This window comes from Ostrinia furnacalis, unplaced genomic scaffold (genome assembly GCF_004193835.3).
Source record: "Ostrinia furnacalis isolate ACB-3 unplaced genomic scaffold, ASM419383v2 OfSCF2054, whole genome shotgun sequence".
Classification (NCBI taxonomy): domain Eukaryota; kingdom Metazoa; phylum Arthropoda; class Insecta; order Lepidoptera; family Crambidae; genus Ostrinia; species Ostrinia furnacalis.
In genome coordinates this window covers 1,519,826-1,546,740 of record NW_021132293.1, presented here as the reverse complement: position 1 = coordinate 1,546,740, position 26,915 = coordinate 1,519,826, and the positions used below count along the sequence as shown (strand labels likewise).

General features: G+C 43.9%; 1 protein-coding gene across 15 annotated transcripts in view; it reads left to right on the top strand.

Annotated features, from left to right (window-relative positions):
* The window catches only part of mbl (splicing regulator muscleblind), a 343,781-nt gene extending 318,104 nt beyond the window's left edge, over nucleotides 1-25,677 (top strand). For 6 of the 15 annotated variants that reach the window (XM_028307005.1, XM_028307001.1, XM_028307000.1 and 3 more), the window contains 4 exons: nucleotides 12,441-12,608; nucleotides 13,436-13,519; nucleotides 14,310-14,486; nucleotides 16,172-16,633. In XM_028307005.1, the coding sequence (XP_028162806.1) occupies nucleotides 12,441-12,608; nucleotides 13,436-13,519; nucleotides 14,310-14,486; nucleotides 16,172-16,594 (852 nt within the window). In that variant the 3' untranslated portion in view covers nucleotides 16,595-16,633. The other 9 variants (XM_028307013.1, XM_028307012.1, XM_028307007.1 and 6 more) reach the window with 7 other exon arrangements.
* Nucleotides 25,678-26,915: the final 1,238 nt, after the last annotated feature.

The following is a 26,915-nucleotide window of genomic DNA, read 5'->3' as shown; positions in this document are numbered from 1 at the left end:
CTCTTCAAAAAACTTGTAAGGAGCGAGTGCAAGCAGTTTGCTTCATTCTTTCCCCCCATTTTCTCCCTACCACACACACCACTCCAATAATAATACGCCTCCTCTGAAGGTAATTGCGCTTCGTACGTTTAATTATACATTGTGTGACATAATTATTTTGCGACTATCGGCTGAAATGCCACTGACGTTGCGCGGTCTTCATTTACTTACGTATCTAAATTTAGAAGGCTGCCACAATTATATTGTTTCATTCATTTCTCTTGTTCCATTCATAGTCTATAGATAGACTTTGAAATTGTATTGTCTTCATTAGCGTTGCTCACTAACCGACATATGACCTTTACAGATACAGAGAATTGATATTAGTTATTTTAAATGATGTTATGCAAACTTAAACATGTATGCAAAGTTTAAACAGCAGTATTAATGTTTTTTTATATTGCTGAACCTTAATTGACAATTGTTAATTAATATTTTGCTCTTTAGTAACAAACAAAGATTCAGCGGCTTTTCGCAATTAGTCAGATTGGTTATATTTTTGTCCCCCGTAACTTTACTCGTTTATTTACAGACAGAGGAATTATTCTTACGGCCACCCTAATTTCTGGGGGATTATTTTCGGCGACCCGACTTGACCTGACCCCGAAACTCTGGCCTCGGCATGATCTACACACCCTTCATTCGACTAACCTGTTTTATGAGATTACGCGATAAACTTTCTACCTACTCGAATATTAATACTGGCCTAATAGTCCCCCTCATATTACGTGAAAAACAATTTAATTTACTCACTAACATCAACATAATAACGAGCACGACGGCCACCTAATTGGATAACGATCTATTTTTAGAATGCTGCGGTTTCCCTGTTGGTATTATAAAGTACTTAACTATTTTTGTGTTGGTGGCACCTGAAATTCATGGTTCTGACACATGATCGGGAAGGAAAATTTATTGAATGATTGTTTACAAATTATAACAAGTGTATAAATGTTCCATCTCAATTTCCTTATTATGAATTTTAGTATACATTTGCTACTTAATTCGTAGTCTCTATTAAATTTTGTACATCTCATATTCCATTCAAACATAATTGTATGCAAATCAACTATACAGAGTCAATCCCATGTCTAATGCTGTCGCAAAAATTATCAGATTCATTTGTTATCGCTGTTCGCCATCGCTAATTATTCTGCCATTGAATCCCGCTAACAGGTTCCGTATTAATATTATTACAAGGGGCATCATGTGAACTAGTTTAACGTAGCAACGAACACATGTGCACGGTCAACCGAGTCGTTGCTATCTCGCTACAATAATTCGCCATTCATTAAATTCCAAACATCTGGACGTAATAATAATTTCCAGTTCTCATAACAAAGCAATATTTAAACAAGACTGCAGAGTGCGGCAAAATTCCAGCGAACTCCCTGCATTATGCACCAAAATGATGCAAGTACGGCGCGTCTGAAAGCGCATAGAGCAACATACGGCCAGTGTATTTCGTCGGCGGACTAAACGGCTCAGCTCCGGGCCCGTATTTGTAACAGCGCGTTATTAATAGCCACGATAGCTAGGTGGCCCGCGGCAAAGCACGATATTTGGGAAATCCGGATTTGCATAGGATAATGGGAGCACGGCAGCGTGGCACTGCCGCCCGGCCCCGCGCGGCCAACACGCGACCAAGCTTACTCAATAACATTGGATACAACTATTTTATCAATAATGCTACGAATGCCACTTTTGAAGAAACATCGCCTTTATACCCTATTCTATAGAGCTTATTACTTGTAGAGCTTCAGTGTCGTTAATCCGATGTCAATGCCTCTTTAAAGGTCGAGATGCTCTGTCTATACCTAACACAAAGTTTTTCTATTTTCAGCATTTTCATTGTTCTGTATTGTTGTAACGTGACTAATACTAAAATGAAAATGTTTCAGTCCGAATGCGAACGAGCTAACTGTCGTATTCAAAATGTTCTATGACCAAGGATAAAGGGATGCTTAATTAATGAGTGTGCTTAATTCATTGTTACGGCAGACTGAAAGGCAAACAGAGTCCGAGTAAAAGCACCCTTTAACCTGCTACAAAAATCCGCTTACGATTTAAGCAAAACACGGACCCTCTCTTCCTTGTCGCAGTAAATCTCAAAGTTTTCCACGTCCTTAATTAGAAACGTTAATTAAGACCTATATCGAACGTTGACTTTTGTTTTATTATTCATTAAGTCTCGTTGAAGTGGCAGAAACATTATCTAACAATGTCCGTGAGTCATTAATGCAAATTGCGGAACCGTCCGCAGTCTAACGCTAGCGTCATATCAACTAGGCTAGTTAAACTTTATTGACAGAGACGCTGCGACTGATCCGCGCTGACTCATGATGGCGTCTGATAGTAGATAGCTATTATTATTGTTGTTTATGAATACAATTATCATTATTGCCCTAGGACGTAATTTATCGGGCAAGATTACTCTGTTGTCACTAGGATCGAGATGTTATCTCAACAAGTTTCGGATTGCGTCTGCCCCGCAGCAGGGCTGGCAGACGTCTGTCTGGCTAATGCGCCCGATGTTTAAAGCTGAAACAAGTTTAAAACTTTTTTCGACTGTATTTTAGACTCCCCATCCGATAGTTTTTTCTTTTTAAGAACGTTTCAAATTGAAGCAATGGCAAATGGGATTTTCAGTTTTCGTACGGACAACAAACGTAGCGCGATTCTATTAATACAGTGGATTATCATTTTAGTTTAAGCTGCCTGTGCCTTCAGTATGTTTCTAAAGCTAAACCAAAAATGATCTCCCAATTAAAAGGATATTTATATTTCAAGATTTTCATTAATTGCAATAAAATGTTGATTTTTTATTTTTTTATACCAAACAATAACAGGATTAAAATCCACTCAGTACCATCGTTTGGCTTTCGTAGTAAATGTAGCTAGCTACTACATAATCGCTTGTAGAGTTTATAGAAGGTCTCGTCAGGGATGTTTTGCTACGAGACTACGAGATTTGTCGTAGTCATGTCGTAGACGGACTTGTAAATAAATACATTGTTTTGAACTTAACATTTACATAGTTCGATGAGTTTAGTCGTGTATCGTTATTGGATGATCAAAACATTGTAACTCAGAAATGTGTAAACTTCTTAGTATAATAATATTTATATTTGATTATTATTTATTTTCAGTATTGTGCAGTTTTTCCCGGAGTAGTGATCAGCATTATCATAATATGCAAATACGTACGGCATACCAATCCATTGCTAACTTATTACAATAACGGGCGATCATATCTTCGCGTCGCGACTTATAAATTTGAAATGAAATAGCTTGCAACTTGCAAACTATTGTTATCGATAATCCGAAGAAAGCAATATACTATGCAATCTGCGCAGTCAAAAATAGAACCACAATGATGATAACAACTGTCTACAGCATTTTTGCGCACGGGTTATGCATAGCTTATTTTTATTGCTTTAATACCTAGAAATAAGAATAACAACAAAAAATTGTTCTGAATTTGCTTTTATGTGTAAAAAATAGAAAAAATCATATCAATGAATGTATGAAACATGAACATAGAGATGATTTCATTTGTTGCCAAATATTTTTTTTTCTTTCTTTCTTTCATTCTTTCTAATTATTAAAACATACCAAACATCCATTTAAGATTCATTCTCACAAGAGAAAATTTTAAATAGAGTCCAAATATTGATTAAAAATGAAAAATTCTAATTTGCTGTCATGTTCCATAGAAGATTTTTCTCATAAAAATCTAACCCTATCATGCTTTCAGTTTACTGGCCTTGGTAACGTCGTCTCTCAAATCCCACTATATTTAGATGAAAGCGTGCCCCTTGTTCTTGCGAATAAGCCCCCATAATTATCTATAAATATATCCCAATGAGAATGTGACGTGCTTCTTTAGAGACATTCTACTATGAAGATGGAAAATTCAAATCGCTATAACTCTTTAAAAAGCAAATATTTTCGATTTGTTATCGCACTTTTTTATATAAATTTGCTTATATAATCAGAATATAATAAGTAAAATCCATGCGCAAAAAAAAAATTTTTTTTGTCGACCGGTGTAATTGGCGAGGGGTAAGGGTTCGGCGGGGGCGGGGGCGTCGCGTGCCTGATGTATGCGCCGCCGCCGCGTCGCCGAGACCCGCCGGCGCCGCGCCGCCGCCCCACAATGCAGATACCGTGCATTCGCTCCCATTCCATACCACTTGCGGACCTCACGCCTTCATCGTTTATTGCCGTTTACCACCACGCGAAAACCGGCTCCGGCACACAACCTAATTTCACGATACGACTAAATCTGTATACCTACTCTTGTATGCCAGAACGAGTCATGCAATCAGTGCCCCCATATCTTTACGCTTAGTCATCCACGGAACATTGGCGTCGTCGCACGCCGTTGACTCCGTGGGGATCCCAATCATCCTTTTGTAGCGTAATGATGCAGCTTTCTTTGTACTTACAATGGCCCTCGTTTGTGTTGTCTGGTAAATTTTGTCCGAGTTTCGGTCGCGGCTACGGATATGGTCGTGTAAAGTAACCGTTCACGGCCATGTAAGTGAGTCAGGAAGCCGTCGACAGCATGGGCCTTATAAATCGATCCGGTCCAAGGTTCCCGAACCCGCGCTGGTCGCGCTTTGATTGATGCGTGGCGTAATGACGCGGGAAACTATTTCCTTCGTATTTCCTCCACTCAATAAAACATCGAATATGCTTATTTATGTGTCCGCGTCAGTTTATTCGGGGCTTTGTCAATGCGGCCCGTAGTGCCGACTACACTCGAAAGACCGTCATTTGTCAAGATTATGGCTGTTTGGGGATTGAGATATGAAAAGCGGTTATTGTTTTGAATATTTCCCTTTTTATATAAGGGGTCGCTTTTTGTATGGGCCTCATGATTCCAGATGTAAAAATCTCATTATGTTCTCCGATATTGTTCGTCGTACTTAATTCCATCTTATTCCCCGGGAAAATGTGAAATACATTCGTTGAGAAAGAAAGTACTGACTGTGGAAATAAAATCTCCTGCTAATCCGCTTTAGTAAAAATATTTGTTAGTGTTTCACTTTTAAAGGCAATGCAGTTTTATGACTTTCGACTGTTGCGAGGGTGGAGAAAATGATCCCCCACGCTCTCCGAATGCGAGTTGAAAACGAGTATGACGTGCAAAAATTGGTAACGTACACCGATAGTAGAACGCGAGATGGAACAATTATCACGTAGAGAACGCGTCGCGTCGGTCACGACCTGGCGCCGAGTGGCAATTACTGTATTTCATCCCCAATAAAAGTGCACTCGGGCGCTGCTAACGCGGGGAACTCCCGTATATAAAGCTAATGTGGACGTATAAGATTTAAATGACGGCCGCGGCGGGCGGCGCTCTCCCGCGTGTATCGCTACGCCGAAACTGCTGCTTGTAAAGAGATTGTACTTGCGCATTTATGGTCATACGATAAAGGCGTATCAAGTTTAATAGCTAACTGGACGATACTAAGGTTGCGATGCAAAGATATTTAACTATTAGCCTGTTTAATTTAGGTAATTATTAAACATTGTTTGTCATCACAATAATTTCTTTCCATTATGTACTTTTACAACTGCAACATGTCAAAGAATTCTGATTAAAAATCTATCGTATTAAAATTGTAACTTATCAACAGCTCTTTTTAAATATTGCAAATATTAACATCAGATTCTCACTGTCGCTACACTACTTGCTGAATGGCAGAGCTGTAATTTACTGCGTACATACAATAACTCACTTGCAGAATTCATGTTCTCTACATCCGGCGTGGTGTTACAATACAAACGGACTTCTTCCCATCCCCTTTACGTTTCTCCATCCAATTTTATTTCTATCACGATCGAGGTACTCTACATAATTGTATTTATTGTAACGGTCGAATCCAATAGTGGTCTAGCTGAGTGCACCAATAAACAAAATGAGTGTTACCCACTAACGTATGCTTTTGGCTACACAACCCCAAAAAAATCAGAAACAATCTCCGATACCCACAACATAATGCTTCAGTGCGAATTGCGCATAACGGCATCCGTATAGCATGCGAGTAAACATTTTGCGCGATTAATCTGACAATGCTTGCTATATCGAGGTGCTGAAGGCGGCACATTTATTTTATGTGCCGGCAATGTTACATACGCCATAAAAGTCGTTAGGACGGGCGTAACGTCTCGTCGTCGTCTTGCCGGCTTTAATTATACCTAGATAATGCGGCGCCGACTGCGCCCTACCGGCCCGGCCGCCTCGGCCTCCGCACATTAACGTAACGCGCTGCAGTAACATTCCGCCGGCCTTCCTAATGTACCGTGCCGGCAAAACTCGCAACACAACACACCCTCCCACCATAACATAAGAGCCAAATCCGTTCACATGTTTTTCTATCTAACTCCTGTACTAACCATACAAAATAGTCGTATACTCAACTCACCCTTACAACAATTTCGCTCCGAACGTAAAAGCAATGTTCAAATGGATTTCATTTTTCCACCATAAATCACTACAGTTTGTAACTCGCTGGTGTTAAGAAAATTGATTTATGTCGACGTGTTTAGAGACTGCAGAGCCTTTAATGAAGAAATTTGTTTTACGCCTAATAAGTCAGCTGTTTTATAACGGTAATACATTTTAACTTGTCGAGTATTGAAACGGTATGGAACTATACTTTTGGGTTATAATAAACAAGTTTTATATTGTTTATTCACTGGAATATGTACGTGCTTAGTAGTATATATATTCTCTCATGTTTATGGCCAACGTCTGGTTTGTTTGTAGAGTTCACCCGTTAGGTCGCGTGCTAAGTCTAGAAGGAAACAGTGCATTAAGAAGTCATATCAGGCCGTTGTTTAGTGCGGTAGGTTGTTATTTTTCACCGCTATCGCCGCGGCCGCGTCCCGGGCCCGTCACGTCCGCCTCGCTCGTGTGTGCTCGTGGGGCGCGGGCAGATGAAGATTTATCACGCCCGCCGGAGCCCAGGCTACAAGTTCGCGCATTAAACGAGTCCGGGACATTAGCCGCCTGCAAGATGCCGCCCGAGATCATAATTAAGTGCCGCCCAATTTATTGGGCGACCCGCACCCGAAAACTCTTAAACTTCCCTTATCGCACCTACTAAAGGCTCTTTATTTTGTAGTTAGTCCGTTCTGCTTTTATCGCCTTTATCGCAACGAACCGCTCACTACGCTCGGTTAAACCCTTTTTATGATTTTATTGAGATGGAATGCTGAAAGAAACGTAAAGCTTAGCCGTGAATAAAACTCGAAGGAACTAACTAAATTAAATAAGCTACATTTGTAATAGACACTTCGCCGACGCGGCGTTGAAAGAACCCGATATCGCTCAACGTTTTCTATTAACTTCAGCACAAAAGCAAAGAAAATACCGTTACGGAAACGTCCTAGAAACCTTTGTCGAGATACAACTATTGTTGTCTGCAACTATAACAGATAACTCGTGTCGAAAGTCGAAAATGTTGTGTTTAATACGTTCTGGTTGAGTAATGATGCGAACGTCGTTCAAGTGAGCAGGCGAGTGTACCGTGGGGTGACGGTGCTGGCTGGCTGCTTAGAGACTAATTACTGCAGCAGCTAAACTTGTCAGCCGCCGGTGGCCGCCGGCCGAGGACGCCGCCGTACGAGTATCGCCGCATTACTCCTACAAGCCCGCTCGTCGCTTATTTCGCTAGATTGCATGCACGTGAACCGCGCGCACGTGTTATGTTACACTATTTACCTTCCCAACTACCTGCTGTGTACACAGTGTTGATTAAAGCGTCTGTAAATTGCAAATTCAAACGATATAATCGCAGATGCACGAATTTTGAAATTAACTAATGAAAAAGCTTCCATCTAACTTTATAAAAGCGCGTTAAGCTCTCGACGTTAATCGACACTAATGCAATAAGTAATAGCCACTGCGAAGGGCTTTGATTCCACCCCTAATGAACTGTTTAGTGGTGCAATAGGAAAAGCACTTACGGCCGTACAAAAACATTGAAAGCGTTCCGTGTGAGAACGTTCATTGACCTAATGATTTTGCACCCTGGGGCGCGTTAGTAAAACAGGCAATTTACGCGAGCCTATAAGTAACAAGATTCATTAAGGCCGTTACAAAGTGGCGCGGGCGTTCTTAAAGCGAATGGCCCTCGAGCTTGCAGCTTTCATAATGGCCGTACGAGCCGGCGAAGGCGCCGCGCGCAATTTAATGAAACACCTGGAGAGGTCGCGCCGGCTTCCGTTGCATTAATCTGCCGCTCGCACCCCGCCGGCTCGCCGGTATATTGCCGGACTCCCACCGAATTATTGCCCCAACATCCAACCGCTAGCACATTGCGAGTTTGTTAAAGCCAATCTCGAAAGGCAGAAAGGCAAACCAACACTTAAGTATTTAATCAAACTTGCAGAGAGCTTACGACGGTAGACGAGTTTAATAAAAGCTAAAACATCGGTGTAGGTGCTTACTTCGGAGCTGATCTAAAGACTCATTTTTACTTTATTAGTTTTTAGAAGGAGCTATAAAGCCGGGATAAACAAGTAGTGACCGGCGCCGCGGCTAAAGTGGCCGAGACAACTGCGCGCACGATGCATATTTTAGAGTTAAGCTACGGCGGGCGATGCAAACTTGTCGGGAACTTCACCAGAGTGAATAATTCTTACTTTAAGGCTACTTCGAACTTTTTCCTACTAGTGTGTTATTATGATATTTTACTTCCAAACTCAGTGAGTCGGTGAACACGGATTTGAAAGAGAAGTCGTTTACGGTCGTTTGAATTGTGTGATGGTATCTTTAACATGTGGCTGTCAAACGTTGGCGCTTTGACGCGATGTTATCACTGTTGTTTTTATGTTGTCTTGGACATTTAACCGGCTCAGTCGGTTGTGAAACGTGCGTTTGGCGATAGCGAGCGCGTGGGCGGGCGGCGTTACGTCAGCGAGCACTCGGGCGCCGCCCAACCGCGCGGCGAAAAAACACCGGCCGTAAACACGCGCCCCTCTCGCATGACGCCTCATTAGCCACTCCCCTGCGCCTCTATAAATCATTTTAAATTCAAATTCTACTTACTTTCAGAATTGACTTTGCTTACCTAATTCCCATCGCAACCACAAAATTTCGCAAATTAAATTTTACCTTTCCTTCGCTTTGGCTTCTCGGCGAAAAATTATTTGTGGCATCCGGCACCGGATCTCGGCTCTGATCGTGTTAGCCGCTCTTACGCCGCGAATCAAAATAGGAACCTCGATTAATAAATCACTGAATATACCTGCATATCCCCTTTTCTTTCCTGATTGATGCTATGATTCTTTGATTGTTACGAGCAATGCACCAAAGCATTGTTAATAATCTTGATCGTTTACAATTAGTAAACGACCAAGATTATCTAGTTATAAAAATGTTAGTAAAGAATCTCCAGTCATTAAATGCTTTAAAAACAAAACAGCGAGAGTCGAGTTCCAGCGGGCGGGTGGGCACTCAGGCACGTGTGCGGCGCAGGAGTTGGCACGCGGCTCAGGCCGGTTCTATTCCCGGCTGTCCCTGTTCGACAAATATTTTTGGCACTCACTTTAGTTCGTACAAGTGTGCTTCGGGCGGTATCGTGACGGGAGCGTGTCATTCATCGGCTCGTTATCTCATTGTTTTCCTCGGGTGTCGATTTGCCGCGTCGCGTGTCGCTCGGCCAATGGCAGAGGCGACGCGAGCGTGCGCGTGCGGCCGCGCTCCGCCGACGGCGTGTCGCCAATCCATCAATCGTGATCGAATGTTCTGATCGATTAACGACCGCGCGCCTTGCATTCTCCGCGCCCTATTTGACGCCTAGTTTTATTGTGATAGATAGTTCAGTGCACACACTGTGCTAATTAACTGTTTAGCTAGGGATTAATTGATTCGAAACGACTTCAGCGTATGAATCACCAACATTACGGTTCATCGTTTCATTGCTCTCACATTTTCATGTAGAGCTTGCAACTTTAAAGCTTCATGTAAAATGAAACACTGACGTTAAGATAATGCTGCACGCGACCGCATACGAGGCGTCGTAACAAGGGTGCCGAACTGGCGAGTCGTGCCGGCTGCCAACAGTCGCCGCTCTCGAGGGCTGTTCGTTATACACGTCATAGTTCCGAGAGCACTCGGCTCCCGCAGCACTCGCCGTAACGAGACGCCCGCCTCTGTTCATTGATGTCATTTTTGCTTTAATCGACCAACTGTGCCAAGTTCGGACAAGAACAACCCTGATCCAAATATTCACTCTTTTAAAAAAACAAAATTAAATGCCCGCGCATTTTCTTCCCAAAACACCATTTCCACGAAAGTAGACATGAAACCGACTCTCCGGCTAACCCCTTATTGTATTGCAAGTGCGCATTGTTGTGTCATAAAGGACACTGAGGGAAGCGCGCTCGGTTTGCTCCTCCACTATCACACAAAAATGTTATTAGTTTTCGGCGGTTATTGCCCACCCTGCGCCCAGCCGACCCTCCCATCGCTTCTCCCAAACAAATAAGAGCAGATTGAAAGATTTTGTTTTAATCCACGCGGCCTAACACGGTTATAAGCATCATCCATTTCAATGATCTGCATCCATTTATTTTGTAAAAAAAAGGGTGTAATTGATGTTCTAAAAGCGCTGAATTGGCCTATGCATAGTGTGTAGTAGATGCATGGATGTACGTGAGCAGATAGAGGTGATCGAAGAGCAATTAATGTATCGTAATGTGTGCGCCGGGCAGCCGGGCGGCGGGCGGCGCGGGCCATCCGTCTCTGGCGACGCGGGCATCCGTCACGCTAATCGCTGCGATACACCTGCCGGACGACCCCAGTGACCGGCGCATGAACGAAGCGATACAAAACGCTACCCCCGCTAATAGCGAGCCGGATAAAACACGATACTATTCCTGTCGCGTATTTCACGTTCGACAATTTCACAAATCTGCCGACCGTAATTCGTGAGTCTGAAAATGCACAGCTATTTTCCACCTCTTTACTACAATTGGTCCTATTGTGTCAACTTATGTCTCGTCTATGAAATAGTTATACTATGGGAATCCCTGATTGATATCGGCTATCGGTTAGCTCTTATCTCAGTTCAATTTATTCAGTCAACATTGACCTGAATAGGGCGCTCCAACTGCAAAGTTAATAATAGTCAAATCCGTCCCAGCTAATAAATCCGAGTTTGATAGAGCCGACCAAGTTATCATAGATATGATGAAAACGTGATCACCAAGTTTCACAAACGGTTGGTAGGAGTCGAAACTCGGCTAAAGTAGACGGCGCCGAGTAACAGGAAATAATAACTTTATCCCGAGCTTAAACTGCGAGAGGACCGTCCAACTAACATTATGCCTGCCAGTAACAAGTTAATCTAAATGCAGCCGACTGCTTTCACTAGCTAGTTGTAGCACGCATCGCACAAGTTTAATAGGTAACCGACAAATTTGGAACAAGCCTGCATTTGATGCGGCCAAAGATTCATACTTTGCTGTCCTCGATGTATTCCGACTCGGTTTGTACGTTTAAATAACTATTCCGATGCTATCGGACGTGCTTTAAAAAAGTTACTCTATAAATCACTCGGGAGCCGCTCCGCGGACATTATCAGTAAGCGCGTCCCCAAGTGTAGTACTGAATATTCAGATGGCGTTTGTTTGTATACGTATTTCTTTGGAACAGCGATAAGCGCTTTTCCGTTTTTTCACTGAATAAAATATTGCGCTAGAGGCTCGGCGTGCGACGATAAAACGTCCGCGAGGCTCTTCCCGTCACGTAGTGCGACAGTTAATTACGCGGATGTAAATAAATCATCATAGACGGGTGCGGCGGAGGGCTTCGATTCCGAAAGGCAATTATCTCGCGCCTCATTGACGTCGAAAATGAGCAAAGCGAGGAACGCGCCGCGCTCTCGACACGCCTCAGAAATATTTGACACCGCCTAAGACGCGGTTATAAGGAAAAATCGAGTGGAGGATTCTGGTGGCTACGTGCCCGGCTCACCGCAATTGTGATGCATGGAGGGATTTCCGCACATTCGCCTGATATTGAGCCGAGCCGAGCCGCGGCCGCCGCCCCGGCACATATTGCTTATCGGAGTGATATCGAATGAGGTCCGCAATTTTCGTCTATGCTCAAAGCCCAAAAATATCGCCTACCTGGAAGTACGTGCTTCTTATCTCTTAACATTACCCGCAAAAACTTCTTTCAAAATAGTCCATTGAATCAAACGCCGATATCGCAAAAATTTTACCCATTGCTTTCGATGTTTGAATCGAAAACGATTTCTTTATGTATTTTTGTATTATAGAATGTGTACGTAATGTCCAAAATTATGATTTATCTTTTGTGTATTTTGCTTGATTTAAGAAATATTGTTAATGGATAATTTTTTTCCCATTTCCAGGGTCGGTGTAACCGCGAGAAGCCGCCTTGCAAGTACTTCCATCCTCCCCAACACCTGAAGGATCAACTGCTGATCAACGGAAGAAATCACCTAGCATTGAAGAACGCTTTAATGCAGCAGATGGGCCTCACGCCAGGCCAGGTGCTCCCTGGCCAGGTCCCCGCCGTGGTGAGTGCCTCTCCTCTTGCCTCCGCCCTCGCTTGAGCGATCGGTCCTCAACATTGTAGGTAAATCTGTGCACGCAACACGCAGCTTTCGGTGTACTCGCTACCCTGTATTTTTGAAGCATTCTTATTAAACCACGTAGTTTTTGGAGATAGCGTTTAAGTTGTGCCTCTTAAAACTAGCTGCAGTCTAAACTAACATTCATTCGAGTCAAATAATATCTAATTGTAAACTTTTAACATAATTCCCATACGAAGTTTTCTCTAGAACATATCATACGTGTCGCAAGTTAATGGTAATTTATTTTCCCCAAGAAAATTCTCTACGGTCGCGATGGGAAGTTTTCCACTTTAATTTAAACTTTTCTTTCAAGTGCGTGGACTTCCAAACAAAATAAAATAAAAAGAAACGTATGCTTATTAGAACATCATTAATCCTCGGGCACAACTTAAACTTCGCTGCTGGTGGCCGATCGCTCCTTCCGCCTTTAGCATGTTGTACGAATCGTTCCTTAAGTGGCATGTCTACTTTCCAATCTTACTCACACTGTATAAACTGGGAATAGGTGGTAATGCAGGATTAATCACTGAAACACCCTTTTTCACTGGTCGCACTGTCGTCGCTATCGTGGCGGCCTCGGCCTAATACCTCGGCGTTCCTCCTCGCACCGCTATTCGTGTTAGCTTCGGGTAGAGTTGAGATAGCAGCTGCTTTGGTCTCGGTAGTAGATCGACGACGTGGTGGAGCCCGGACGTACGCCGAGGCACTAGGACCTGGGGTGGATGGAACCTCGCACGATGAGTAGCGTGTTTGTGTGGTTTTGTGTCGAGGTGGGCGGCGTGAGCGGAACGGGTGCGGCCGCGAGCCACCTCACCGCGTTGGACCCGATCAGTCTCGCCCTGCTCACTCCGCAGGTAACTGCCGCCTCCGACGCGTCGCACTGCCGGCCACCGACCACCTGCCATCGACCAAGACCACAGCCATCGACCACCTCGCACCCTGAACTGATCAACTCCGATGGCACTGCATATTTAAATATTGATAGAAACCCACTCACGCCTCGTCCTTTCCTCTTCTCACTTTCCTTTTCTCTGGTGGCCGGTATGTAGCTAGACTGGTATGCTTTTTAATATTTCAATTCTTTTATTACTGCATGCAAATGCTTGTTTTGGCTAACTCGACACAATGTAAATCTAATCTACTGATTCTGATGTAATGAACAATTTATTGTTAACCTTGCATTTTTTGTTTCTATTGGTAATGGTAACGTGTGCTTGCAATTAGATTTTAAGTGTGTTTTTGTGATTGTGTGTAATAGATAGTAGCGGCAACATGAGTTTGGAATGGTGTTCTATTACATATTGGTTTCTAAATGACTTACAGCTCGCGCAGGTGGCGTTGCAGTCATTAAATTAAGTCCCTAAGAATCTAGATCGACGATAGAGCGTGTCTTTGAGCAGACCCATATAAGAATTTTCCAGCTTAGTTCTCTAATTATAACCACAAGAATAGTGTCACATTGCTCATGTCCTAAGATAATGTTCAGAATTGACTCCCAGGAGTCTTCTAGTCCAGTATTTTTTCAGTATTTTCCCGAGCATTAAATAAATTTCATTATTCTTCGACCACCTGCGCGGCGCGTAAGCGTCTGAAGCCGTCATCACCTGGAAGCAACTTAACCGGCGCCGTCTGCTTGTGTCACAGGCGACGTCCCCGTATCTCTCGGGCGTGCCCGGCGTGGGCTCCACGTACCAGTACTACGCGCCGCAGCTGGTGCCGGCGGTGCTGGGCCACGACCCGGCCGCCGCCGCCGCCTCGCCTCTCGGCGTGATGCAGCAGCCTGTGCTGCAGCAGAAGCTCCCGCGAACCGACCGCCTCGAGGTGAGCACGCGCATATTCTTGATATATCATCAGTAACCAAGTCGAGTAGCGCTTCCCAATGTTGTCACTTACGGGGACCGACGAAAGTGAAGAGGATGATGCATTAACTGTAAGCCCCGCTTACTGATAGTGACCATTTATGTTTATGTGATTGGACTGGGTCGAATCTTTTTTTTTTATATCTATAATCTGTAACTGTATTATTTTAATCATAAGTAGCTATGCAAAAGTAATTACGAAACTTCAACGTCGAAAGACGTGACAAATAAATAAAATGCAAAAATATGCTTGTTCTTGACAAAGCACTCCTTCATTATTTTAAATCTGTCAATAAGGATAAATCTGCTTAAGTAGGTATGAGAAGCATAAAAGGAAACGATTCATTTCGCAGTATTTGTTAAAATTTTTGATTCTTGTTTTATTTAAAAGATTGACCGCACTCAAAAATATTTAGGGTTATTCCAATCACTTAAACGTGGTCGTTATTAGTCGACGGGGCCATCCTGGTGTATCGTCCAATAAAGGTGTATTCACATTGCTACGTAACGTGGGCAGAAAGGGCGTCATCTGCATGGGACCGTGGTTAAGCCACTGTGTTTCAAACAAATGCCGTTCGCCCTGTGCACGCGACGAAGCAATGTGAGCACACCTTAAAGATAAGACAACCTTTTCAAGTAGGTGTAGTGTTTTGTGTTGTCGGTCCCCGATGCATTCTCGGCCGTGGGCCTACGCGCGTTCCATGCGCGCGCGCACTGGCCGGTGCGACGCGCGAGCGCTTTGCGAGCAGCAGCACTCGCTTACTCCCTCTGGTGAAGGAGCTGTGCCAGTAGACAAAGTAACATCGCTACGGCACACTTTCGCTTGAACTGGCTCTCCCAACATGGCTAGCCATACAAGTGAATGTTTATAAAATGATGCTCTAACTGAACACTTCATGAGATCTACGGATGTGCCGAGATCGTCAGACCAGCGAAGTTCTGGGGACTAAAATCATCGATATTTTATTTCTCCGATCTGCCGTTGGCCATTTGATCTCGGCAAAGCTGTAAAAAAGTTTAGGTACACCTTTAGAGGTTTGGAAAAGCGATTCGAATATCGAATGTTACTTTGTCTAGGTAGGCTGCACTGTAGGCGCAATGACCTTATACACGCGAACTGACACTGTTGTCTGTTAGTTGTATACGGATAGCCGCTCTATTTTCACTTGCGCCCACAATGCAGGAAGGCCATGCGCTTAACAACCGAAATCGAATCCTTAAATCGAAAATGTATCATGAAATTATTTGAGTCCCTGAATAATTAATAACGTTTGAAAGTAAACTCATAACAATAATCCCTGAATAGATTCAAAATTGATAGACTGATGCGACGGATGCGTATAGTTAACGTAATTCAATCTCTCGTTTGAAAAAGATATTAAAGCGGCGTCGGGTCGAGTAAAATTTCAAAAGATCTTTATATGAGTGGTATAAAAATACCGTCATCGTAAAAGATCTTCCCACCGGTGGGATATTAGTTTCCATGATTAGAATTCCGTAATCCATCGATGCAACACTCGCTTCCGCGGTTAGAGTCCGGTAGGCGCGTACCCGAGTAGCAGCGAGTGTTTCGAGTCGGTTGAAAGGCGGCCGGGCCGTCGGAGTCGGACGCGCGAGCGGCGGACATCCTGGTGTGTGGTGGTGCAGGTGTGCCGGGAGTTCCAGCGCGGCGCGTGCAAGCGCGCCGAGTCAGAGTGTCGCTTCGCGCACCCGCCGCCGACCGTCTCCGCGCACGACGACGGCTGTGTCACGGTGTGCATGGACGCCGTCAAGGGCCGCTGCGTCCGCGACCCCTGCCGCTATTTCCACCCTCCCCTGCACCTGCAGGCGCACCTTAAGGCGCAGGCGCGCGGCGCGGTACGCCACCAGGCTGCACGCTCTCGCCTCGCTCGCTCGCGCTCGCTTCTCTTCTTCCGCTTGGTCTCGCTCGCCGCGACGCCGCTTTCGTTCGCAGGCTTTGTTCTGTTCAGTTCGCGCAGCCCGGCTCGCGCCACGCTTCCGTCGCACTCACGCTTCACTTTTATTTTATTTTTATTCTATCGCATAATATCACCTTACGCCGAGCTTTAGGTGTATTCTGTGCATCTACTACATCGTTATTGTTTCTGTCCCGTCCTGCGACGCTTGGCTTCACGTAGACGGCCGCCGCAGTCCAGCAGCCGGCAGCGAGCGCGACTTCGGAGCCGGGCAAGAAACGGCCGGCGCCCGCCGAGCTCGAGCCGCCACCGGTACAGCGCAGCTTTGCACGCTTCACCTCCGCTCCCAACCCCCTCCCGCCCGCACCATCCCTCCGCGCGCCTCCGCGCCGGCGCCGCGCGGCGACGGGCCGCCCCCGCCCCTCGCCGCGCGCCGCCGCCGCGACTCCGCCCGACCTCACCCGAGAACCTCCGCTCAACCGTCTGTTTCTCGTTTCAGATGGACATGAAGAGCGTCGGATCCTTCTATTACGATAACTTCGTAAGTATCCCGCCCGCCGAGCGCGAACCTCGCCGCGGCCGACTCGCTCGTCCACTGATCCTATCGTCTCGTTCGCAGGCCTTCCCCGGCGTGGTGCCGTACAAGCGACCCGCGGCCGACAAAGCCGGAGTGCCCGTGTACCAGCCGGCGACGACCTATCAGCAGCTGATGCAGCTCCAGCAGCCGTTCGTGCCCGTGTCATGTGAGTACCCCGCGCCCGCGGCGTCCGCCCCGCCGGCGCTCACGGCGGGCGCCCCCGCGGCCCCCGCCGCCCGCCGCGCCGCCCACGCCGCCCGCGCTGCCCGACGCGCCGGCGCACGCGCCCGACCCCGCCGCCATGGCCAAGGAGGTGGCGCAGAAGAACTACGCGGCCGCGCTGGCCTTCGCGGCGCAGCACTCGGCCATGGCGCAGGCGGCCGCGGCCTACACGCAGCAGCTCAAGGCGCGCGCGCAGGCCGTGCCCGGGCTCATGCGCGCGCCGCTCATGATGCGGCCGGGCTGGCCCGCGCCGCCCATGCACATGCCCGCCTACTACCCGCAGCAGTACATGTACGCCATGCCGCCGCCCACGCCGCCGGCGCACGCGGCGGCGGCGGCGGCGGCGGCCGCGCAGGCGCACAACCCCTACAAGAAGATGAAGACGACATAGAGGGCGCGGCGGGCTCGCCCGCGGCCGGCGGGGCGCGGGGCGCGGGGTCTCCCGTAGAGACTCGTACGTGTGCGACCGAGTGTCCCGCCCCGGCCTGTCGGGGCGGTTAGCGCTAGGCGTGTTGTCACTTTGTATTGTATTATTGTAAGGACGAAGCGAGAGGATACGCCCTCGCGGATGTCTCGGTAGTTTTACGCTATATTATCTATTCTATTGTGTATCTACTCACTTACCGTTATTATCCTATGCGTGTATATTTCTCGTATCTACGATCCCGGTAATAATAACGCTTGAGATGCATGACTGTACGTTTTTTTATTACCTCTTGTCGATCGTCGTTTCGTGAGTACCTATCGTCGTACTGAGAGTTGAGCGCTTGGTCCGTCGATCCCGCTACGTACACGCTTGTTCCCGGAGGAGTCCGCACGGGTGCGCTTTGGCCGATGTGTCGATCCCGTACCTAGTGGTTACCGGCTTGCAGCTGCAGGCCCGCACCTAACACAGCCTTCTAATTTTAGCATGGATAGAACCCACCACCCCTATACGTTTGGCTCATCAGGTATTATTCTCATTATTCTAGTGCTCCTCGTGTGTGCTAAGTGTGCCGGCGTTTTCAGTTCATCAGTAGCGCGGTGTCGACGAGCGTCGCCCGCTTTTTCTTTCGGTCGCACTATCTTTCTTATTTATTTGGACGCTTTCTGTTACATGCCTTCCAAATGACCGCTTCGGCCGTCGTCCGCATTGCAAATTCTTTGTCGCTTTTTGTGTCGGACGGCCAGGCTGTGCGCCTCCCAACGCGCCCTATGTGGTGTACACCGACGAGCGCGGACAGGTAACGAGTGCCGCGTGACCACTCCCGCACCGCACCGCATTCCGCTTATTAACGGCACTCTCCCGACTCCGACTCCGCCGCTCCGACGCTAGGCCTAACACGGCGGGAGCCTCGCCTCGCTCGCTCTAACAGTACGCTCCCCTCCCAGCGGAGCCACGGCACGCATATCACCTATCTACCTACCTACGCAACTTAACTGCCGCTTTTTATACTCAGTTTACAAGCTCAATTTGTATTAAACAAGTTAATTCTAAAATAACGACTGAAAGGTTTGAGTGGCCTAATTTGATGAGACGAATGATCGCGTGACGTTTGACGTGTGATCTGTACATAATGCTGGATAAATTAAAATTAAAAAAGACTTTGCAGTAACTAAAGACTTGAGCTTGCTTCACTATGCTTAGTAGACACATTTAGTTGTTTTAGTTCAATCTATCATGCTTCGAGCGGACTTAGTAGACTAAGCGCTTATTAATATCGAGCCACATACAATCAAACAACGTAACCACCGCTACTGAAGTTACACGGGTCAAGGTGCTTTATCGGCCTCACACGCACCACTGGAAGCTATGGCCGGCTTATCTTATCAAACCGACTACAATATTTCCTGTGCCTTCGAAATGCCTCACAATCAGGATGCGGTTTGTCCACGAATATAAAAATATCTTGCAATTGGATGAATCGAGTAACTGACACATGATTGGACACAGGACATGACCGACCTACAGCGGTCCAGAGCGATGGCGCTGCTTATCTGCCGTCTCACGTGTATCAATGTCATCATCCACATCAATCATTTTTTACTCATTGTGCTGTAACTGTATCTATTTATAATGTAATGAACAGTTGATGCTAAAACTTACTTGTTGATGATTTTTAGTTTTTGTATAGTGAGACATACTTGCTTTCAAATGTGGAAGAAGTCACTCTACAGTATTGCCTTGCTTACACCCGGTAAGATACAATCAGCTTACTATAATATCCTCAGTATAAGTGATTTTCCTGTTTTAAACCTATACTGAAACACGCCGCTTGTCACTGCATGTAAGATAACTGTTAACATCTCCAACTTAACTTACTAGTCTGACCGCGCACTACTGTCCAATGCTGACCAAGTGCTTCTAATCTGTTTTGTCTAATGACTCGGCCGTTTCAGTAAAGGTGATTTTAATAATGTAATAACGAAGCCAATTTACGGCCTGTTAAAAAGTTGACCGATCTATTGTTTTATGTAAAAGACAATAAGTAACTATTTTTATACATTATAATGATAAATTTTAATAGCACGGGTCAACTTCTTAGCAGAATGTATATGTATTTTCACCTTTGCCAGTGTCAACTATCAACCGCTAATAAGGGGGTTTTTGTTTCATACAATTTTATTATAACGCTTACTGTAATCAATTTATTTTTTCTGCGTAGTTGGTAGTTGAAATGACGTTGGTGAATAAAAGAAACGTCGAAGTGAGACCTAATCACGAGCGCTTTGCAGTTGTTATGAATGTAATCTGAGCTCGAAAAAAAGTATCAATTTGCTAATAGGTCGGTGATTCACTTCGACTTTTCTTTATTATGCTTAAGTGCTTAGCCGTTGCGGCTTCAATTCCTCGCTTACGACTTGTTGAAACCTCTGATGCTTATTTACAGTGTTCACCGTAGATGTAATAATTCCTAGGTTTTCTTTTGTTTGTCGTACAGTAACCGCACTCTCTAATGGTCATTATGTTGCAGTTTGTACTACCACTAACATGTCACGTCCAGAACTGTCATGTAAGCTAAAGGTATAAGTTTAATTTGTCTATTTACATCTAACCATGCCTACTTACCGATAAGCATGACCGTCCTCTGTACCTCTACTGAGACATCGGAGTACTGTCTGAATCATCACAGCCGACACACACGTCGCAACTTCCCCACACAGCCTCTTTAAGCTTTATTATAGCAACAGTTGGTATTTATGGGTACACTTTGGCGCTACAGAACCTCTAGAACGCCCTCGCCCTGGTTAAAGTTGTCTAGCATCATGCTTTAGCTTTTTTGTAAAATATAGTCACGCTTAAATAAGATTGGCTGCGCAATAATGATTATACTTCAAGCGTTCTGCATGCCATTTAGATATTATATATCCATACCTACTATGTGCATAGTGCAGCGTACTTTAACACTACTCTCTGACGGTAACGGAAACACGTTTATGAGATGATTAACTCTTTGGGCTCGTAATTATTAATTAATTTTGTGTAAAGATAATTTTAATACAGCAGCAATATTACAATATAAAGGTGACACACATTGCATCGTCGCGCACGTAAATGAAAGAATGCTTGGAAGATCCAATCATATTGTGCAACGAATCTTGTAAAGTTCTTGTAATATTGAAGCAGCAACAATATTTGGTTTCGAGCAATTTGCCTTCCGTGTGTCCCGTTTTGTGTTGATTTATGTAGCGAATGAGAAACTACACACGCATTAAATTCAATCAGTAACAATAAACCGAAGTTATTAAATTAAAAATTATAAAACAACAGACGTAAAACCATTAGAGCTCCGCCAATTTAGCATACCCTACAATCATAGAGTCGTAATTCGGACTTGCTCTTTGATATTACAAAAGCTGTTCCAGCGTTATTTTCCAGACGGCTGTGCAATGAGGATAATGTTCAATGTCAGATGTATGAATGTCTAAGAAGTGATGATATAGACTTAGAATTAACACTATTAACAAATACAGTTCGTCAACCGTCGGAAACTTTGGATGATTAAAATAATTATACAACCTGACACTAATGCTCAGTGCAAAATATAGGTCACCATTATTTTGATATTAAGGCCAAGGCAATAAAAGTTCCGACTGTTAATGAAGTAGCTATTTAGTTATACGGACACGCCACACAGTTGTACCACAAATACTTGCTACTAATAAACCTTTAAAGATCGTAATCTGTACGAGAATGTCCCCATAGTGGTCGCAACAGTACCTTGCCGATCAAAATGCCTAAATGTAAGCCGATTTTAAAACTTTAAAGCATTGGTTGCTATATTTTTATATTGTGCTACATGACAACTGCAATAACAATGATCATCTATGGAATCTCGTGATTTTGTTGAACATAAAAGTATTGAGAGGCCAACTGTGTGGTTGTTCAAGCTATTAATGAGTAATGACAATACAACTGATATTTTATTATTGTATTTGCAGTTACTGGACACCCTCCCGGTGTGCCAAGATTTTAATCGACAAGGATGTACAAGACCTACCTGCAGATTTGTTCATATTCGTGAAGGTAATTTTTATGCAGTTTTTATTTTGTAATTTACTAACGAACCGTGTAGAATTCATGAAAAGTTCTCAACTAAACTGAGCATGTAAATAAATTGACATAATTGAAATAGTTTATAATCATATTGTGTGACTTGTCTAATGATAATACTGAATATCTCTATAAAGTCCATCCTTTTCCATCCTAGTTGTTTTGCATGACCTAAATGTACATTCGAATAGCACAAAATTTCAGGTCAACGAGTATTTAGTGTGATACAACTTAGTATAGATATTAGTTTTTATTATATTTTCTTCCAAGATGTTTAATCAAGTAGTCAATATGTTACCAAGTAGAAAAGTAAACATTTATTATATTTTAGTCTTATAAAGTAGTTAGATATGTTTAGAAACCTGTTTAGAAATGTTTATCTAGAAACTATTATAATCATGTTTATGCCATTTAAATCAGTATTAAAAAGCTAGCCTTAGATTATTAACTTTATCAAGATTATTTTTATCACTAGTAAAATCTTAGCCATCAGTTTAGAAACCAGCCCAATAGCCCAGCGGCTGTCCAAACTTGAAGTAGCTGTTTGATGCTTTGGGAACACAATCCCATTAGCAGTTTTTTCCATTTCACATTTCATTTAATCAATAAAATATATTGTAAAAAATAAAATTATTTTAAAATCTACTTAACATTTCTTTTTTAGTAATCTCTAACTTAAAGAAACATGGCTGCTTGTTACTACTGACTAATCACTTGTCCAAATTGCCCCTACATTTTGGTCTCAAACTGAAAATCTTGTTAATTGGCGAGACACCATCGCGTGTGTACTAATGCCATCTTTTGGCGGGTTCCAGGGTGCGGGCTACAGGTGGTGGGGTGCCGCGTGGTGGTTTGCCGCGACGCCGCCGCGGGCACTTGCCGCCGCGCCGCCTGCCGATACTACCACATCCCGGTCCAGTTGCCGCCAGCTCTGCGCCCCCCCTAACCTGTCCCCGCCCCCCACGCCCTCACCCCCTCACCCCACCACTCACACACCTGACTCGCCTAAGAATAAGTAGTAAGCATAGAAGTGGAACTCGCGACTCACTCATGTCACGGTCGCTGGTACTTAGCCCGCTTCACTCGAGGTTTGGGCTCACAACGCCTCTCGTCTCTCTTTGTCTCATTGGTTGCTTATTAAAGTTATTACTTATTTTACTAGCTTGTTCAAGTAATGCGATTAAACACTCATATACCTTCATCAAGCACGTACATTTAAACGTTTAAAATACACCACGTCATTTAAATACTACAATACTGATTAGAAACCCACTGAAAATGCAAAGCTTCAATCAGGTTGGTATCTTACCAACCAGGAACACGCGTGGTCGACAGCGGGCTTTTACGAGCTGATGGGGGAAGAAGTCGTTTGTATGTCGACATTTGAGACACACGCAAGAGTTTCTCTTCTATTCTTATTGGTTATCCTTGATCTCACATACTCACTAGTCCTCCCCCACCCCACCCCTCGACAGGTCCTTCGACGCCCGCGCCCTTATCCATATCGATCGCGCCACACTCGGGAAAGGCAGGTTCGGCAGATCACGCCGCTCCCCGGCGGAGGTGGTGATATCTTAGTAAATATCGGTTAGTGTTAGCGGCGGGGGCTCCCCGCTCCCGCCCGGAGTTCGTTAGTCTTCGGGAAGAGTGTGTACATAAGTAGCGGGATATGATTCTCATATGGCACGGTCATGCGAATGTGATATGAATAGATTTCGAGACGCCGGAGCCGTTTGACTAATTTATCGAGATCGTACCGAGATCGTCGAATAGTAGTTAGTGAGGTTTCAAATGTTTTATTACTATTGTATATTATTTTTTTTATGATACGATATGAGTTCCTGTAAAGATCGGTGCGTCCGCCGCAAGGCGCAGCACGGAAACTTTGTTGTATATAAGCGATATGATATTGCGGGTGGTGCCCCGCTCACGGCCGACGGCTATGGCCGGTGTCAAAAGTTGCATCACCCCACTCCTAACGTGAGCATTTTTGTGAGAATTATGTTACTTTTTTATGTACGTTACGAAATATGTTTTTCTAGATGACAAGTTTTACACTAGTTTAGATTAAGCGAATCAGTAATGAAACACCAATAGAGTAGCCGCTTCTCTCCTTCGGCACGGAACTTTTGACGCCGGGGCTGGCCGGCGGGCGCCCGCGCGTCCGCGGCGCTAGCGTCGCCCGTTCACACTTAGCATAGATCACGACACTCGTAGAGTGATAGAGGACAGAAATTCCAAATACAATGAACGTTATCGGACAATATTAAAACGAAGAAGGCATACTTCCAAGCTATTTACCTAAATTCTAGGATAGAACGTCGGCTTTTATTCCAGATAGATTTTGCTAGATACTCATTCTTTTACTGATGTTTCCCGTCTATCGAAGCACAAAATATTACCGACGATCGAGTCCGATTACCTCTCGGTTAGTTCAGCATGAAGAAATAGCTACCTGTATTGTTTTCAACACAAACAGTATTAACGTTTTGATCAAATTTATCTCGTCGTATGTATGTAGAGGTGATATGCGGATAGAGAGGAGAGGCGGGAGCGCGCGCGTCGCTGGGGCCGCATAGCGTGCGAGCGCGAACGCACGGGCATGCAAGCTCGGCTCGCGAGCGCCAGTCGCCACAAGCGAGCGAGCGCCGAGTCCCGAGCGCGTCGCCACGAGCGTCACGCCGCAGCGGCGCGCGCGCCCCGAGGGCATGGAAGCCTAAAGCCTAATATTATTCCTAGTCCATATCCTTTTTGTTGATCAGTCATGCAATTAATGTTAGAGTAAATATTAATAATTTGATTTATTCCTCCCATTTAGTGGATATTTTGATAATGATATATTAATAATGAAATATTTAAGATACATAATACATATTTGATTCTAAATCCTGATAAAGTGACACTACGTTAGTAATTTAGTCGGAGGGATACTTGTGCCGTGATTATATTTTTAGGTATATATTATGAAATAATTCCTAGCGTCGGAATTAAAGAAGTGATTAATGTGTAAGCGTGTTATATTTATTGTCGTAACGTAAGTGGAATGCCATATCGATAAAAGGTGAATATCGGAAGCGGAGTCAAACTCGGTAGGAGCTCGTTGCGTTTGTTTATGTTGGTTGTTATATCGGTCCGTGCTAGTGGCTAAGTGAACTTCACTTTTATCAATACGGCACTATGACTCTTATAATATAAGTTGTCATTTATTTTTTGTTGAAATTTATCGTTTCATGAAATTATTTGTTGCCTATAATTTTTATAATCAAAATTTTATGATCTGACGCATTTATTGTAAGACAATCGATTACTTTTATAATTAATTAGTGTGATAATAATAATTATGGTATCAAATTGCCGATATAAAAGATTGAACATCGAAAGTATCCTTCCTGTTTAGAAGGGACTCTTCTGGCCCGCGGTTTCTAGTGGATTTTATATTTTTCTTTTTGTTGTATTTTTAATGTTGCGTGTGTCTTACACATAATATATTTCATTTTTGTGATATTTTTAACTATAAAGTACTGTTATTATAAATCCAAATGGAATAATGATGACCTAATTAAATATTCAAGAATTTATTTGTAAATCACAAAAAAAATGTAAAACTGTAAATATATTGACAAAAAAATGAACTGCAACAATAATTGATTATTATATCTCTCATCAAATACACTGTAAGTTGTTTGTGTACCTAATGGTACATTATGTAGTAAGTACCGACAGGCTACTGTAAAGGTAAACCGGTCCAGTGAACAAAGTATTGATAATATTGTGAACATTTTTTTATTCACGAACAATCACAGAAAGTACATGACATTGTAATATTATTTATGAAATTACTATGTGATGTGATCTTCGGATCAATTTTGAGTACAGTATAGATAATAAACAACTGAATATGTGATCTCTAAGTTTTATTTTACCATCTAATAAATTCCTACCTATTCCTATAATTAATATTTAAGAAAAAACCATGAACAAATCCTACATATCAATGTGATAATTGAAAACTTGAATGTTGAATACACAAACAATATTTTTAGTAATTAATACAGATACAGACAGGACAGTTTAGCATTTAAATCATGATACCATACACTTTTACTGGCAGAGTCAACACTACATCAGATTACATACTTTTGTTTATTGCAAATAACACCTACATTCTAACCAAAATTTTATGATATCGGATTAATTACACTGGCTATCTAAAGAAATTAACTGGCAGGTAAAAGAGGCTATATCAATAAGGATTTTCTTAAATGCACACACCAGTTAGCGCCACTGGCGAGTGACAGGACCTTTCGTCAATGCTTGCAATAGACCTTACCGCTTCAGTGCTCACCATGGCGCCTGTGATGGCGCCACTGACTTAACCGCACACAAGCAAGCGAAAGGACCTTATTCGCCAGTGTCGCCAACAGGAGAGCGCCAATCTCTAGCACCCCCCTGTCCTGCTCTCCTAAACGTACCTAAGGGCTTATAAAGCCTAAGGGTGTGTTTTTTAGGGAGGGACCACATAAAAAATAATTACGGACCATAGCTGCTATCACAGATATCTGTGGCTGCTATTGTCACCCATCTACTTCAAGTCTAGCTAGACCCAACGATATAAAAAACCAGGAAGTCTGCATAGTGTTCACAGAACTATGGTATAAGAAAACACATTGGCCTTGATTCGATTACAATAGCATACAGTAGCTAGCTATACCTAAAAAAGTCCCCCTCAAGGAAATGGCTGGTGACCTTGGAAGACGTACGCGAGACACTCCATTTAGTAAGGTAGTTTTGATACACCACAAAAAGTAGGTCAGCTCCTAACAATGATTGAGGAAGTTCGAAGTAGGTACAAGAAAATAATTCAAAAGAAGTTATTCACAACGAACATGACCTTGGGTCACATTGTTGGAGACCCTTCTTCGTTAAATACAGGATAACTTTTTAAACTTTTCTCTATAATAACTAGTTAGAAGGCTGAGGTAGAAGGTACACTAAAGCTAATGAGATAGGCAAAGGAGGTGTACTCCTCACCGAGAATGGCGCCACTGCTTTAAAGAGAGAAGGTCCTGCCCTGCCCACAAATTCTGCTCTTTTGCTTAAAGATCCTGCCACTCGCCAGTGGCGCCAGCTAATGTAGTGCAT